The 14,720-nt window shown below is 37.8% G+C and overlaps 1 protein-coding gene across 8 annotated transcripts in view; it reads right to left on the bottom strand.

Annotated features, from left to right (window-relative positions):
• Positions 1–874: 874 nt before the first annotated feature.
• Positions 875–14,720, bottom strand: part of LOC139954655 (kinesin-like protein KIF13A) — a 79,214-nt gene continuing 65,368 nt past the window's right edge. For 6 of the 8 annotated variants that reach the window (XM_071954552.1, XM_071954551.1, XM_071954553.1 and 3 more), the window contains 6 exons: positions 14,472–14,596; positions 13,666–13,935; positions 12,815–13,042; positions 11,451–11,516; positions 9,353–9,706; positions 875–6,638 (listed from right to left, as the gene is read on the bottom strand). In XM_071954552.1, the coding sequence (XP_071810653.1) occupies positions 6,630–6,638; positions 9,353–9,706; positions 11,451–11,516; positions 12,815–13,042; positions 13,666–13,935; positions 14,472–14,596 (1,052 nt within the window). In that variant the 3' untranslated portion in view covers positions 875–6,629. Of the gene's footprint in view, positions 6,639–9,352; positions 9,707–9,765; positions 10,103–11,450; positions 11,517–12,814; positions 13,043–13,665; positions 13,936–14,471; positions 14,597–14,720 lie in introns of those variants that run through there. The other 2 variants (XM_071954556.1, XM_071954555.1) reach the window with 2 other exon arrangements.

Genomic DNA, 14,720 nt, shown 5'->3' with positions numbered 1-14,720 from the left:
TATACGACTTATAAGCCCAAGCCACTGCTAGAAATACAAATGCTTGCTAATTAATTCGTGAAACAATTAATGCTTTTTAAAGTTAGTCATTTTCGTATCTGAATAACAATTTTTAGAGCTGGAAAATTCGCTGGATGGGAACAAAATTCCACATCCTTAAATGGCGAAAAAAATTACATTAAAACGCAAGAAATGTTAACGCACGGTTACATATTACACACGTAGGGTCCGGGCTGACCAGGATAAGTTACAACAACAACAAAAATCCCACGAAATGGTATGCACGAAATGGTATGCAGTCTACTTCAAGAGTAGAAGAAAAAAAAGAGCTGAAACGCCCCCCCCCCCCCCAAAAAAAAAAATATCGAAATAAAACCTGCTAAGATTCCTGCTAAGGTAAAGAAATGAAAATGCGCAAGATTCTATTGTTTACACGTCCTACAACTGGAAGTTAGTTTTAAGCGCGATCCGTAGAAATAAAGCGTGCTGAAACCCGATGCTAATGCCAAATGGAAAAAGACATCACTGACTCAACAGAAACTGTACGACCAAAAGGGCACGAAAAATGATGATGATGCTGATGAGGATTTATCCTAGCATTGGCAAAAAAAGATAGGAACGTTTTTGTATTTTTTTCTCAAAATGATACTGTATCATTTTAAAAAGCACACTGAGATTGGTAGAGGTTCCTAACGCTAGCAACTGTTGTTAGTTGATTTAAGGACGTATTTTATTGATTAATTTAAAAAAGACAAATATGCCATTAATTAGTGCAGAGAATAAAATTCCCAAAATGTGAAATAGTTCAGACAGTTTCGAAATTCAAGAAAATAAAAGAAGAAAAAATTGTTATTTGGTAGATTCCTGGTGCTGCTTTGTTTTGTTTTAGGCAGTATGAACTGGCCAATCACTAATGCCCTGTGCCTGTTATTTGAGCAGATAATTATTATTTCAAGGAAAAAATAGAAAAAATAAACGAGAAAAATTAAAATGCACGAAATATGATATTCTGGAGTCTTTCATAAGTAAATCGCTTTGCATTCTTGATGCTGTGGTAATACGGTTTCTCATTGGGTTCCCCACTGGGATATGTGGTCCTGTGTAGTGGAGGTCGTGGGGATTGAACAACGGTGTTCGAGAAACAAAATAGATATCTTGAGATAACATTTTATATTTTAAATACACTTTAAGAATGAAACTCACCTATTCATATGAGCTCAAATAGAGCCCTCCTAGATGAATAACGTAAATACAGTCTTACACATTCATCGAGAGCAAAACCCACTTGTACATGTACGGGAGTAGAAGTGGGATAGATTAAACCCACTTGTACATGTATGGGAGCAGGGATGGGATAAATTAAACCCACTTGTATATGTATGAGAGCAGGGATGGGATAAGTTAAACCCACTTGTACATGTACGGGGATAGAAGTGGGATAAATTAAACCCACTTGTCAGAGTACGGGAGCAGAAATGGGATAAATTAAACCAACCAAATCATGAACCAAATCTGCTTCCTGTATACAGTAAGGAAAAGATCAAAACCAGACATCCACCCAAAAATTCAAATCCCCAATTCTTTCCATAACTAACAGTACTGCTGAAATGGGCATTGAATAATAGGTCACCTTTGTCATAAAGTTTTGTTCGCAAAATACAGCAGATCCATATGCTAACGCACCAATGAAGTGCCCCTCCTCATACCCCCCCCACACACACACACACTTACCCACCCCACCCCTTACTTCAACCTAATCCACACCACTGTGTTCAGTATATCAGTAATAATTTCACTGCCAGCCTCGGCAGTATCAAACAGATTTCAGCTGAGGAATTGTTAAGCTTACCGACAATTTTATAAAACATGTTTTCTTCTCTTTCATTATTTATACAATTCGTTTATTATTTATATAATGTTCCTATGGTAACCTTTATATACACATAAGCATATTATATAGATACATATATATATATATATCATTTAGGATAAAGAATACTATCATCTAGAACTGAAGCATGTTTGTAATACAAGTTACCTGGCTAGCAATATTAATCATGCATAAATTGTGCAAAAAAGTACTTACAAATCTCGGTTTTTTTAATATTGATAATAAATAAAAGTAAATGTTTCATTATTTGATCGTAGATAATAAAAAGAAAGTAATAAAGAAAGAAATGTCACACAAAATACAAACATTCCACGGCACAAGTAACAATTTTAAAACTCTTCTGATTGGGAGCAATCTTTTTGACCGATTACGTAACATTACGAAAATCCTGCCGAGGATCTCCACCTCCTCTTAGAGAAAGGGGGCGGATGGGACTTATCTCAACAATAGTCAAACTGTCACTGAAAGTAAACAATTTTTAACTTTTTTGTTTTCTGGAAAGTTACACACACTTTGTTACACACACTTTGATTTTTTTTTTTTATTTATTTACTTTGATCTGAGCGTGACCACTTGAACTCCCTCTTAACCAAAATTTTACGGCAGTTTTTTTTTTCCCCTCACCAAATTCTCAAAATTCGACCTGTTTGACAGCACACACATTTCTTCTGATATCCGGTTAGGGTCAAAGGTTAGACCAAATTTCCTGTTTAGTCACCTCCCAACTCCATCATCATGTTAAGGTAAGAAGAAGAAGAAGAACCACGTAGCTTGTGCATGTAGTAAAACAAGCACATCTGGAAAGCTTGTATGTAAAAAAAAAAAAACACACTTTTATACAGTCAATGTTAAAAGTCAACATAGCAAAAAAGTCAAAAAAGCTTTACTTTCGGAGAGAGAATGCATAAACCATTCTACCTGGTCATATGTTGATTTCACTTGAAAATTCGTTCCTAAGAGAGAGAGAGAGAGGGGGGGGGGGGGTTGCTATCAAACTGCATATTTACAGGTTACAGCCATAAAGACCCGTTTTGCTATATTCATCGCTACATTTGTCCAATTTTAACTGTCTGTCCATCACCTGTGTCTCTTCATATCTACCGAATTTGTTTTCGCTTCTATTCGCCTCTAAAGCAGATCCTGTTAGGACACTGGTCCCTGCGAGCTACTGAGGTGTTAATAAACTGATCTAATGCGAGGAAAAAAAAGATCATGTTATATCTTCCTTTGACCTTAAACTAGTGAGAAATTTTTGGGTGATGAACTTGCCAAAAGTATCGTGGCATCTTACTTGATAGTCTGATAACAACAATACAGGGCAGAGATAACAGAATAAGTCAATCAATTTGGCACCATGGGCCAATGAAAAGTAGGTATATAATTCAAACTTTGGCTAAAGCTACAATGATGCCTTTATTTTTTATTTTTATTTTTAAAAAACTTTTGGGTTAGAAAATGTTCTCCTATCTTAAAACAAAATGGTTAATAAATTGCTGCTTAGTAGCATTTATCTAGGATATAACTGGATAACACATCTTAGTTATATTAAATAGTAGCCAAGTATATGTCAATGTTTCATGCATGGCTGGGTAGAATGACAAAATGTCCACATAACTTTTTTAGGTGAAACATTTTGTGTTTATTTTTGATACTGCAAATTATTACTTGTCAGTGGTATGATTGACATCGTAAAATGATGAGAAGGATAACGCATAGGTACCGTACATAAACGCATAGGTACGGAGCACAAACGCATGGGTACCGTACACAAACGCATGGGTACCTACACAAACGCATAGGTACCGTAAACAAATGTACATGTACCTTACACAAGCGCACGGGTATCGTGCACAAACGCACAGGTACCGAGCACAAACGCATAGGTACCGATCACAAAAGCATAGGTACCGAGCACAAACGCATAGGTACCGTACACAAACGCATAGGTACGCAAAGGTAACAGATAAAATAACATGGTTAATACGCAAAAATGACAAATTGGTATGGCAGGGTATAGAATACCTACGCATACTTGAACATTCACGAGTTTTCATGAAATATAAAAAAAAAAATTAAATTAAAAAAAGTTTATAAAAGTATACATATCAATCAAAAATCGGAAAAAAATAACTGGCTGAGAAAGTTGTCGACACACTTTGAAAGCGCAAATAAATTACTGAGTAGCATGGGGATTGGAACCGGCTCTTGTATATCCTGGCACCAGGTGTCACAGCCCAGTTTCATTCAATACAACCCAGAAAGCGGAGGAGTCGTCTGAATAAACATAACTTCGACATTATTCTGAAGCCGCCTTTGTTTTTTTGTTGGAATGACAAATTCAGTTAAATAACCAGAAAAACTTGATGAGTTTACAGGTTAGTATCTCTGGTCAACAAAATAGGCTTTTCACAAGGCTATCAAAACATAACCTAGCCTACCACACTTTTGCTTTCTATAGACAGCCTAACCTAATTTTGCATACAAGTAATCAGAAAAAAACTATTCGGAAGCCTAATTTTGAATGTCATGCTTTTTTTTTTAATCACTGCAATCTAAAATATCAAATCAAATTTTTGCCAAATTTGAAACGTTTTTGCAAGGAATTCTTATAAGCCTATCTGAATGGAAATCTCCTGTAATATACATGCTGAAAGTTCTGAGGGACAACTGCTTGGGTTTTGAGGTGTGATTTTCACAAATGGCATTTGTGATCTTATTTTGAACCGTATTTCAGCCATCGCTGAAGTTTTGAAAATGCTTAATTACAAACAATGGCTCCATCACGAATCAAACTATGAAAGTTCATCGACAATCAAACCAAACACAAATACCTTTGGGTTTTGTTCTGAGCCTACTCAAGCTTTAACTCCACTCCGCCTCCTCTCAGAAGATTATTATATTATTTTCTGATTTTCTTCTCATCCAATTCGACATAATTATGTCAAGACAGGGATTATAAGGGAATAAATGCGCTTGAACTGAACTGCTAATTTGACTTCAAAAACCAATTCCATTGATTGTTTGACCTCAAAGATGATATTATCATTATTTTATGATTTTGTGACCGCAAACAAAGAACCCAAACTTTTCAAATTTAAGAAGAGAACCCGACACAAATTATGACATATTGAAAATGCCAATCAGTAGTAGTAGTAGCAGTAGTAACAGCAGCAAAATAAACTTGGAAGAAGCTAGATCTGGAAAATGTTGCATATGCCATTATGGCAACACCAGTTTAACCTCAATAACAGTACATCATCACTCAGACATGAAGTTAGTATTTAATGGGTACGGAACAGTTTGGAAGCAACGTGGTGTCAGAAGTAGACTGTGCAATCTATTATCTGTTTTTTACAATTGACTGATTGATTGATTGATCGACTGATTGATTATTCAATCAATTAAATCATTTCAATGAGTTGATTAAAATGGGGAACATCCATTGACTGTCTATCTCATACATGTCTTGGAACTACCAAAAAAAGGTTTCAAAATGAACGCATAATTTTGGAGAAGAAAATGCCATGCCATGTAGGAAAAAGTCTGCTAATTGTGAACTTATGAGATCAACATGATATAGTCTTGCGTGATTCAACTCCCTGCTATCGCTGGCCGAAAGAACGAACACGAGGTATCACAGCGAGGATTCAATCGTGCCTCAAGGTAATGCCTTAATGCTTCTTCTAAAGGCTCTTTCAAAGTTGGTCATCAGTACTGGCATCGATATGAAGAATATTAAAAGTTTCCTTGCAGAGACAAACTTACAAAATGATCCCCAAAAGGGGGTTAAAAAGGCGAGCAAAAGACGTATTGTCTTTGTCTTCGGCTCAAAACTGCTTTGACGAGGTCACATGACCGCCTCTTGGAGTCTGAGCATGTGTGACCATTTTATGACTCTCTAGCATATTTGGAGACAATACTAGCTAATAACTGCTACCTGAATGACTCTGCAGAATTTGCCTCCAGTTTTTATGTTTTACAATAAACAAGACATTTGTAAATTGTTCAAGAAAACAAAAAATTGAGTGAAAACCTTTGAAAACTTTCAACAATTCTTGTGAGGGAGAAAGACACAGTATTTACCACTTGAACATGGAAATATTAATATGTAATATGGCATTCCCTGTCTCATATTTTCTGAAAGAGCCCCATCGTTATACTTGTTTAAGATACTCCATTTTTATTTAAAACACATTTTTTGTCAAACAACAAGTTTAAGCTCCACTTAAACTCTGAGCATTTGAACTCTAAGCAATTTTACCTCTAATTCTTTTACATTTCATCATTTCAAGGTGCATTTTCTTTAAAAAACGATGGCGTAGTAAATTTAGCTCCGATAATTTCAAACAGGTATTAATTAAACTTAGGAAATAAAAAAAACATCTCCATTTTTCAAGTCATAGAAAAGGAGCCTTGTTTTTTGCTGTTGTTAAAATGACTACGTCAAAACTTGATTCGCCCGGTCGACGTACTAAATCGGAGACGTCAGTTGGGACGTTGAGACAACACAAGTGACTTATGCTGTCACACCAACTGTCTCTCTGCTGTCTGTCCGGCTCTCTCCTGTCCGTCCGTTGCTCCCAGCCGTCCGTTGTTTCCCTTCTTCGCCGACTCCTTCCTCTTCATAAAAACGAGACGCATCGCCATGACGATGAGTCCCTCAAGGCAGGTTTATTGCACAACCGATACCCCGGCTTGATATCTCCATCATCTATTAGGGCAGAAACTTAGGCCCTGGTCAGCTTTCCTGTAGGGTCAAATTTAATATCGAGTCGATCAATCCTTATTATAATATAAATAAATTATTATTATCATAAAATTAATCCTTATTAATCCTTATGAATCAGGACAGTACGACATCGTCCTATCCTCCAAATGTTGTAAATTAGAGTCATGTGATGTCAACAACTTCCTCCTACTTTTATTCCACCCCCCTCCCCCTCATAAAGTGAATCGACCCCAGTCGGACATTATCCCACTGGCAATGACTCCACTCAAACTTAAAATGAAGCGAATAGTTATATCTCTGGTAGATAGATAGGTGGTGGAGGGCTCACATTTACAATATTTTCTCGCGAGAAATCAAACGAAACTCAACAACAGGCGGTGTAGATATATTTTTCGGCACGACAAGGAAAACACTTAACAGGACACATACAACATCTGCAACGAAGGCTGGTTACAACATAAATTACATAGAGCAGGCTTGCAGTGAAAACGTCAAAGACTAACGGGACAGGCTATCAGTGAAGATATTGGAAAACCAACAACATGTAAGCCAAATCTTCTGTTGAATTGACCATCACTAAGGAACAACGTTTCTTTATGTAGGGTCTAACATTCCTAGCTTACCAAAAAAAAAATGGAAAAAAAACAAGAAGGTATCATTCGGGGTTTTGTTCTCTGCTCTCTCTGTTTCAGGTTTACGAAGATACCTGTCACACCTGTCACAGCTCTCACCTGCTGTGATAGCTTTATACTTGATACACGGTTCAAACGTGTCGATCTACTCGGTTAACATATGGAGGCTGAGCATATCCGGTGCAACGGGCAGATGCAGGACGAATGACTGAATACAACGCACGCATACAAAACATTAATACATTAAAACACGACGACAAGAAGACACATGCATAATAAAATAACATGGGGGAGGGCAACATGACCTTTGACCTCCAGAAGACACCGTTATACCATACATAGACTGTAACCATAGAACATGACATGTAAAAATGTGCAGGAAAACTGACGCAGTTAGAAAGCTATACAAATATGAAGGATCTTACACGGTGCTCTCTAGTTTAACGACACAAGGCCTACCCCCCACCCCCCCACCAACCCAACATTATCCCACCCAGATCCAAACCATATACTGGCCTATTGAATTGCTGTTAGAATAAAGAGGCTGTTATACACCTTTAACATATTTAAGGAACAAACCAAAACTAACATATTTAAGGAATCAAACCAAAAATAACATATTTAAGGGATCAAACCAGAAATAACTTATTTAAGGAATCAAATCTAAAAATAACATATCTAAGGAATCGAACTAAAAATAACATATTTAAGGAATCAAATCCAAAAATAACATATTTAAGGAATCAAACCAAAGATAACTTATTTAAGGAATTAAACTAAAAATAATATATTTAAGTAATCAAACTAAAAATAACATTTTATGTTATCTTTAAAGGGACGATACAAACATTGTTTTCCTTTTGTCAAGACTTGATCAGTCACAACTTCAAAGGGATCCATTTTCATTAAAATTTCTATTTTTAAAATAACAAACCAGTTTCTAATGAATATTCATTGTCTATTACATATCAATGGATTAGTTTCTTCTGTTTTTTTCTTTCATGATAATTCATTTTCTTACAGCGGCTTCCTTTAATATGCGAAGGAAATGTTAATCTTTCTTTTGTCACCTGTACAATGATCATTCCCGAGCTGATAAATCAATACCGTGGTTAATACTCACAGCAAAACCAAACAGCGTATTAAGCTACGGACACCGTTATGGGGTAGTCCACTGAAAAGCACGCATACACCACATTTTAAAATTAAACTTTGCTGAAAAAAATCAATTCTACTGCTTTCTACAGCTTTTGGAAGTCACTTTATTAGTTTTACAATAAACCATATATCATAAGATCAACAAAATGCTAATAATTTTGCCAAACAAAATGTTTTACTCGATGAGGCGAATAATTGCACAAGAGCGGAGCGGTAATATCGAAAGGCTATTAGCGTCAAATGAAGCGAGTGTTAGTATCAAAAGTTAGAAAAAAACAAAATTTGGAAGCTTTTGCGATATTTCCGAAATTTTACAGACGGATTATAGGGGCTCTACGATATCGCTTTGAGAGGGTCAAATTGGAAACACTTCCAAGATTAAACACACTTCAGGAGAATATATTACACTGTAAAGTTTAATGTTCGGCAACCAGAGGATGAAAAACTCAGTCATTCCTTTTGAAACCTTTCTACTACATTATGAGATCAGATACAGGCTAGTTTACACTATATCTCTACGAACAAGTATCTCTGTGCTAATGTCTGTCTGTCTGTCTATCTGTCTGTCCCTCTGTCTGTATGTCTATCTATCTGTTTATCTATCTGTCTGTATGTCCCTCTGTCTGTATGTCTCTATATCTGTCTATCTATCTGTCTGTCTGTCCCTCTGTCTGTCTGTCTCTATATGTCTGTCTATCTGTCTGTCTCTATATCTGTCTATCTATCTGTCTGTCTGTCCCTCTGTCTGTCTGTCTCTATATCTGTCTGTCTATCTGTCTGTCTGTCTATATCTGTCTGTCTATCTGTCTGCCCATCTGTCTCTACATCTGTCTATCTGTCTGTCTGTCCCTCTGTCTGTCTGTCTCTATATCTGTCTGTCCATCTGCCTGTCTGTCTCTATATCTGTCCGTCCCTCTGTCTGTGTACTATTTCATGCCTTACCGTCTCGGTCTCCAGGGGGTTTTCGCAACGCACCTCTCTGGCCGCTGGTTTTAGCTCTCCTCCTCCGTTGTTTTCCTCCGTGACCGGCCTCAAGGTTGACGACGACGTATTTGACCCCTGCCTGTGACCTCCGGTGGGGCTACCTGGATAATGGGCCACCTTTGGGCCACCGTGCCCGGGGCTCACGGCAAGTGACATGCTGGGGCCCAGATCTGGGCTATGCAATTCACCGGGCATGCCAATAAACACATTGTCATTAGATGTCAGGGACCGGGGGCGGGTCAGGCCTGAATAAGGGGCTTTAATGGGGGAGCTGCCGGGGCTCAAGTTACGGAGACTCTCAGACCTGAGTATCTGCAAATGCAAGGGGTCAGAGGGTTACAGAGGAGGATGTGGTCATCCGCAAATTAACATGACAATGGCAGATGGCGGCTGTTAACCAAATTAAAACTGATATTTAAAGCAACTATTGTACAATGAGGTGAAGCGGAGGGGCGGGGGAGGGGGGGGTTCATGAGAATCATTACCATTGATTCTGAAACAATGGACATAACAAATCAAGCCATTTCTACTTTAACCTTCACAAAACAGACAAACTTCCACTTTCTATTTGTTTGCAAGCACCATACGACAGTCAATTGCATTTTCTCCAAAATAAACGTATTTACATTTTTGGCATAGTTTTATTTTTTTTGAACATTCAGTTTTTAGCCTCAAATTTAGTTAGTAAAACATCCCATAGGGAGGCAACTGTTGGATAAATACGACCAGTCGATGCATCATGCAAAATTACATGCGCATAAATGATGAGAGAAATAATGCAAAAATGATATAACGATAAAAGATTATAAGAGAAATTAGCAAGAAAACACAAGCACAGAGCATGCACACATCAGAGGACACACGAAATGGGGGGAATTTATCCACAATCGATCGTAAAACGGTCAAAAAATAACGAGTTTCACAAGTGGAACGACACCATCGATAAACAAACGGTTCAAAAATTCCGAAAGCAGAAGAGGTGGGGAGAAAAAGAGAAAAAATAAATTTTTTCAAAGAGTGATCGGTTTTGACGGTCTTTGCATCCAATCACTCAACTTATTGCGATGAGATACGTTTTTTGTACCAATGTGGAATGAGTTTCGTCAAGTCACAGGACTTCAAACAAAAGTTCAGATGGCATATTTTGTTTCTGAAAATCTCCACCCCCCCTCCCTCTTCTCTCCCTCCCTCTTACATGATGAAATGAGTCTATATCATCCCCATACAAGTTGTATAGTAATGTAATATTTAACTAACAGAACATTCCAAACCCCCCTCCTCCCTCCCCTTACCCCATATCTTGGGCTGCAAGATATCTCTCTCATCTTCCCAACCATAGATAAACGGTCAAGGTGATACAAATTGCTGTACAGCTCTGTCGCATGAGGTTCACAGGGGCTATCATCATACGTCATATATGATGCTTTGAAACGGACCCACTCATAACCAAAACAAGAGAACCAAATGGACAAAACTCCTCACAGATAAAAACTGTTATATCTCAGAGCTTGATTCTCTGAAGTATTTTCGCTATCTACAAAAAGTTTTGTTTAACTACGACCACTTTTTTTTAGTCTTTGCTAACCCCCTCTTGCAAAACTGCCGCCATCTTGAGTATAAACGTAAACTGGTTAAATTTAAGAAAAATCTTGATTATTTGCTATTCTAAACTTTACTTCCTGAGAAACAGCTCCAAGTTTCAAAAAAGAAAAAGCTTACATTTAGCACCAATTTAATTTTTCTTTTTTTAACTACTTGACTTATTAGCTAACAAAATTTAGACTATGTTTAAAAGGCACATTTGCACTGGGAAGGCAAGTTTTTACATATTAAATATTAAAAGATTAAATTTTGCTCACTGAAACCAAGCATGAAATTGGATGGATGTCTTGTCCCACGAAATACGCATTTCACCTTCAGAGATTAAAGCAAAGCTCAAAGTAACTATGTCAGTTGATTGTTTTTTTTATAATTTATTGCAAGCGAGCCATTCTCAACTTAAAAAGCTTTAAAAAAAATTCTGATTTTCTTTTTCTGATTTTTTGGTTAGACTTACCCGAAAATCTTCCTCCACAAGACTATTTATAGAGGGGCTGGATTCCACTCCGCGCGTGACCGTCCCCTAAACACGGAAGAAAAAAGATCTCGTACATGGCAACAGCTATTAATCGTGCAACTGTTCTGAGTTCTTTGGCTTTCATAGGTTTTTGATGCCCTGGGACACTGAAGACCATTCACAATCTAGTTCTCATTTTCATCTACATATTGCTGTTCTATTCACCAAACCTACACATCTCTCCTACAGTGTACATATATCGGTGTTCTATTCACCAAACCTACACATTTCTCCTACAGTGTACATATATTGGTGTTCTATTCACCAAACCTACACATCTCTCCTACAGTTTACATATATTGGTGTTCTATTCACCAAACCTACACATCTCTCCTACAGTGTACATATTGCTGTTCTCTTCACCAAACCTACACATCTCTCCTACAGTGTACATATATCGGTGTTCTATTCACCAAACCTACACATCTCTCCTACAGTGTACATATATTGGTGTTCTATTCACCAAACCTACACATCTTCCCTACAGTGTACATATATTGTTGTTCTATTCAACAAACCTACACATCTTCCCTATAGTATTCATATTGTTCACTCATTGCTATTTTGCTATATTTTTGGGGGCAACCAAATTTGCTGTTCAGACAACCAAACAGTAAGATCTCGTTGTCCAGACAACCAGAAAAATGCTTTAAAAAATTAGCCCTGGCTGCAACTGATATTTCTGCAAATTTCTATCAAATTTACACATGATTCATGATAACAGCATGGAGTGATATTTATTGTCATGGTTAGCGCAAGCAACGTATGTAATTACCAATACAAACCATACTACATTCTTCCACCATATATGCTATCCAATGAACCAAAATGCAATGAAACCCATGAACTCAAATTCAGACAAATTAATGAAATCACTAAATGCAATGCTTTTAAACTACATTACGATCTTCCCTGCCTATAGCATATACCACCTGTGTCCCCTGTCAAAAACAGATTGAATATCTACCCGAGGTTGGTAATGCTAGCCACACTGACACGCTCCTCAGCACAAATTCATGATTAAACACACAGTGTACTATTTCAGTGGTCAAGCCAAACTTGTCTTTACACACAGTAAAAGTAGTGCTGGCCATTAGAGCATTTGTGTTTACAATCATATGGTGGCTGGTCAATTAATTAGGTGCGCTAATAGATGAATCCTCATGGCAGTATTTGGGGTAGTTTATGCTATCAAGTAACAAATTCTGAATACTTCTGAATACTTGAAGACTTTTTTCCTATAGGCAGGCTTAACCGTCGTGTACATTTTATCAACCGGTTGAATCCAGCCGGTATGAACTTACAAAGTTTGGCACGCTGGAGGTCTTTCTCATCCTTCCCTTGGAGGTTAATTTTTCTTTGATGATCACTTCTTGCCTCAGCCTATCCAGAGCCAGAATACTTTCCACGGCCGATACTCCCTTGGTGTACTTCTCGATGTACGTCTCGCCGTCCCCCGAGAGACCGTTCTCATTGTTGGCGGAGGCGGCCATCAGGGCTAATGATTCTCGGTCCTCTGGGTCTTCCGAGGCCTGGGAGGGTAAAAAGTCATTTAATAAACAAAACCAAAGAAAAGTTAAACATAAGCATCAAAGAAAGAATAAATGTAAAAATGTTAACGTACACATACCTGTAAACAATCAATTTCAAAAACTGAAAACCAATGGCATTGTTTGTAATTTGAAGTAAATAACCCAGAAATGTCACAATGCGTTGAAGTTCGACCTTGTGATTCGCTGCATCTTTTTGGAATCTGGTAACTCGAAGGTCCCTACTGCAGGTACAATGTTTACCAGGATTTCCAGAATTTGACCTCAAATGACCTCTGCCCTCCAAAAACAATAGGGTTCACTTGGGTTCCTTGCTAACTGGTCTATGCTATGACAACCACGTGGCTGCTACTATTTCTAGATTTACGAACCACTCGGTTCAATCCCAAATATTTTTTGTGTTCCACATGTAATATTTCATTTCTTCTCTTTGAAATTTGTGTTTAATTTCATCATTCCTAGTGTGAATTTTGGTGGATTACCAGTGACAGGTTGTACTTCTAAGGTATGTTATCCCTCACGTTGAACCATCCGGTACTGAACCATCAGATTCAGGCAAATTTTGAGTCAAAATGACGGAGGTAAATCCCCAAAACGATGATTACCTTTGGTATATTAGCTACAATCTCATAGGTCACCCCACACATCTGTATGTGTTCCACTTTCCCCATCTTCCGCCTGAGCGACTCGGTAAAGCTCTGCTTCTTGTACACGTTCAAGCATATCCTCTTCCTGAGGACCAGCTCCATGGATGCGGGATGACTGAGCTGCACCACGGCCCTGACGATCAGATAGATTCTCTCGTCTTGACTGGTCACACGGTTCAGGTTGACAGAGTCGTGGAGGGACGAGTCCCAAGATGCAATAGCCGAGACCTACAGGATGGGGAGAAGATACGGATACGCCGAAAGAATCGTTATTGAGAGATTATCCGACTCGAGGGCAGAAATGATTCGCTTCGATAAGAACACCAAAAGACCCCACTTATACTTGCAACTTCCGCCGTCGTAGTGTGTCGCACTCCCCCGAGATGTCAAAATAAGAGAAATTTAATCATTTCATAACTGGGAATAAGTTAAGTAAACGTCAGACTGGATAATAACACAAACGACTACTTTTTTTCCACTTTTTTTGTAAAGCTATCGCAATTGCTTTCTAGTTTACTTCAACTTTAAAGAAACAAGAACGCTGATAGATGCTCAGAAGATTACATTCTGGTCACCCAACACACCATCAAAGCAACGGGCTACTGTATCACTCCAACATGACTGACAGAGAGGTAAAGCAGGACAAATTTGATGCAAGTTACTAAATGACTATGTCAAAATACCGATTGGCAGGCCTGTATAAGTTTATCCAAATGAATGTTTTTAAAACAAAACAAAACTTGAGGTTGAATAATATTACTTACATCTTTTTCGCAAAACTTTACGATTGGCAGCACGACTTGCTTGCCGCTGATTTCTTTACATATAGTGGAGTTGTAACCGGCAGCGTCCATCCCCTCAAGTAACCCACACGTACCCATCTCGTCGGCTGTGAGAAATATTGCATATTTTAGATCAGAAATATAGCGAGGGTTCGTAACACCAACATCTCAGTGTCAGGTTATTCAAGAACAAATTTTCAAGCAAAATTTTTATCATAAAACAAGGGAACA

Source organism: Apostichopus japonicus, chromosome 17 (assembly GCF_037975245.1).
Source record: "Apostichopus japonicus isolate 1M-3 chromosome 17, ASM3797524v1, whole genome shotgun sequence".
Lineage (NCBI taxonomy): Eukaryota > Metazoa > Echinodermata > Holothuroidea > Aspidochirotida > Stichopodidae > Apostichopus > Apostichopus japonicus.
The sequence above is the reverse complement of the archived record's forward strand: the minus strand, read 5'-3'. Positions and strand labels throughout refer to the sequence as shown.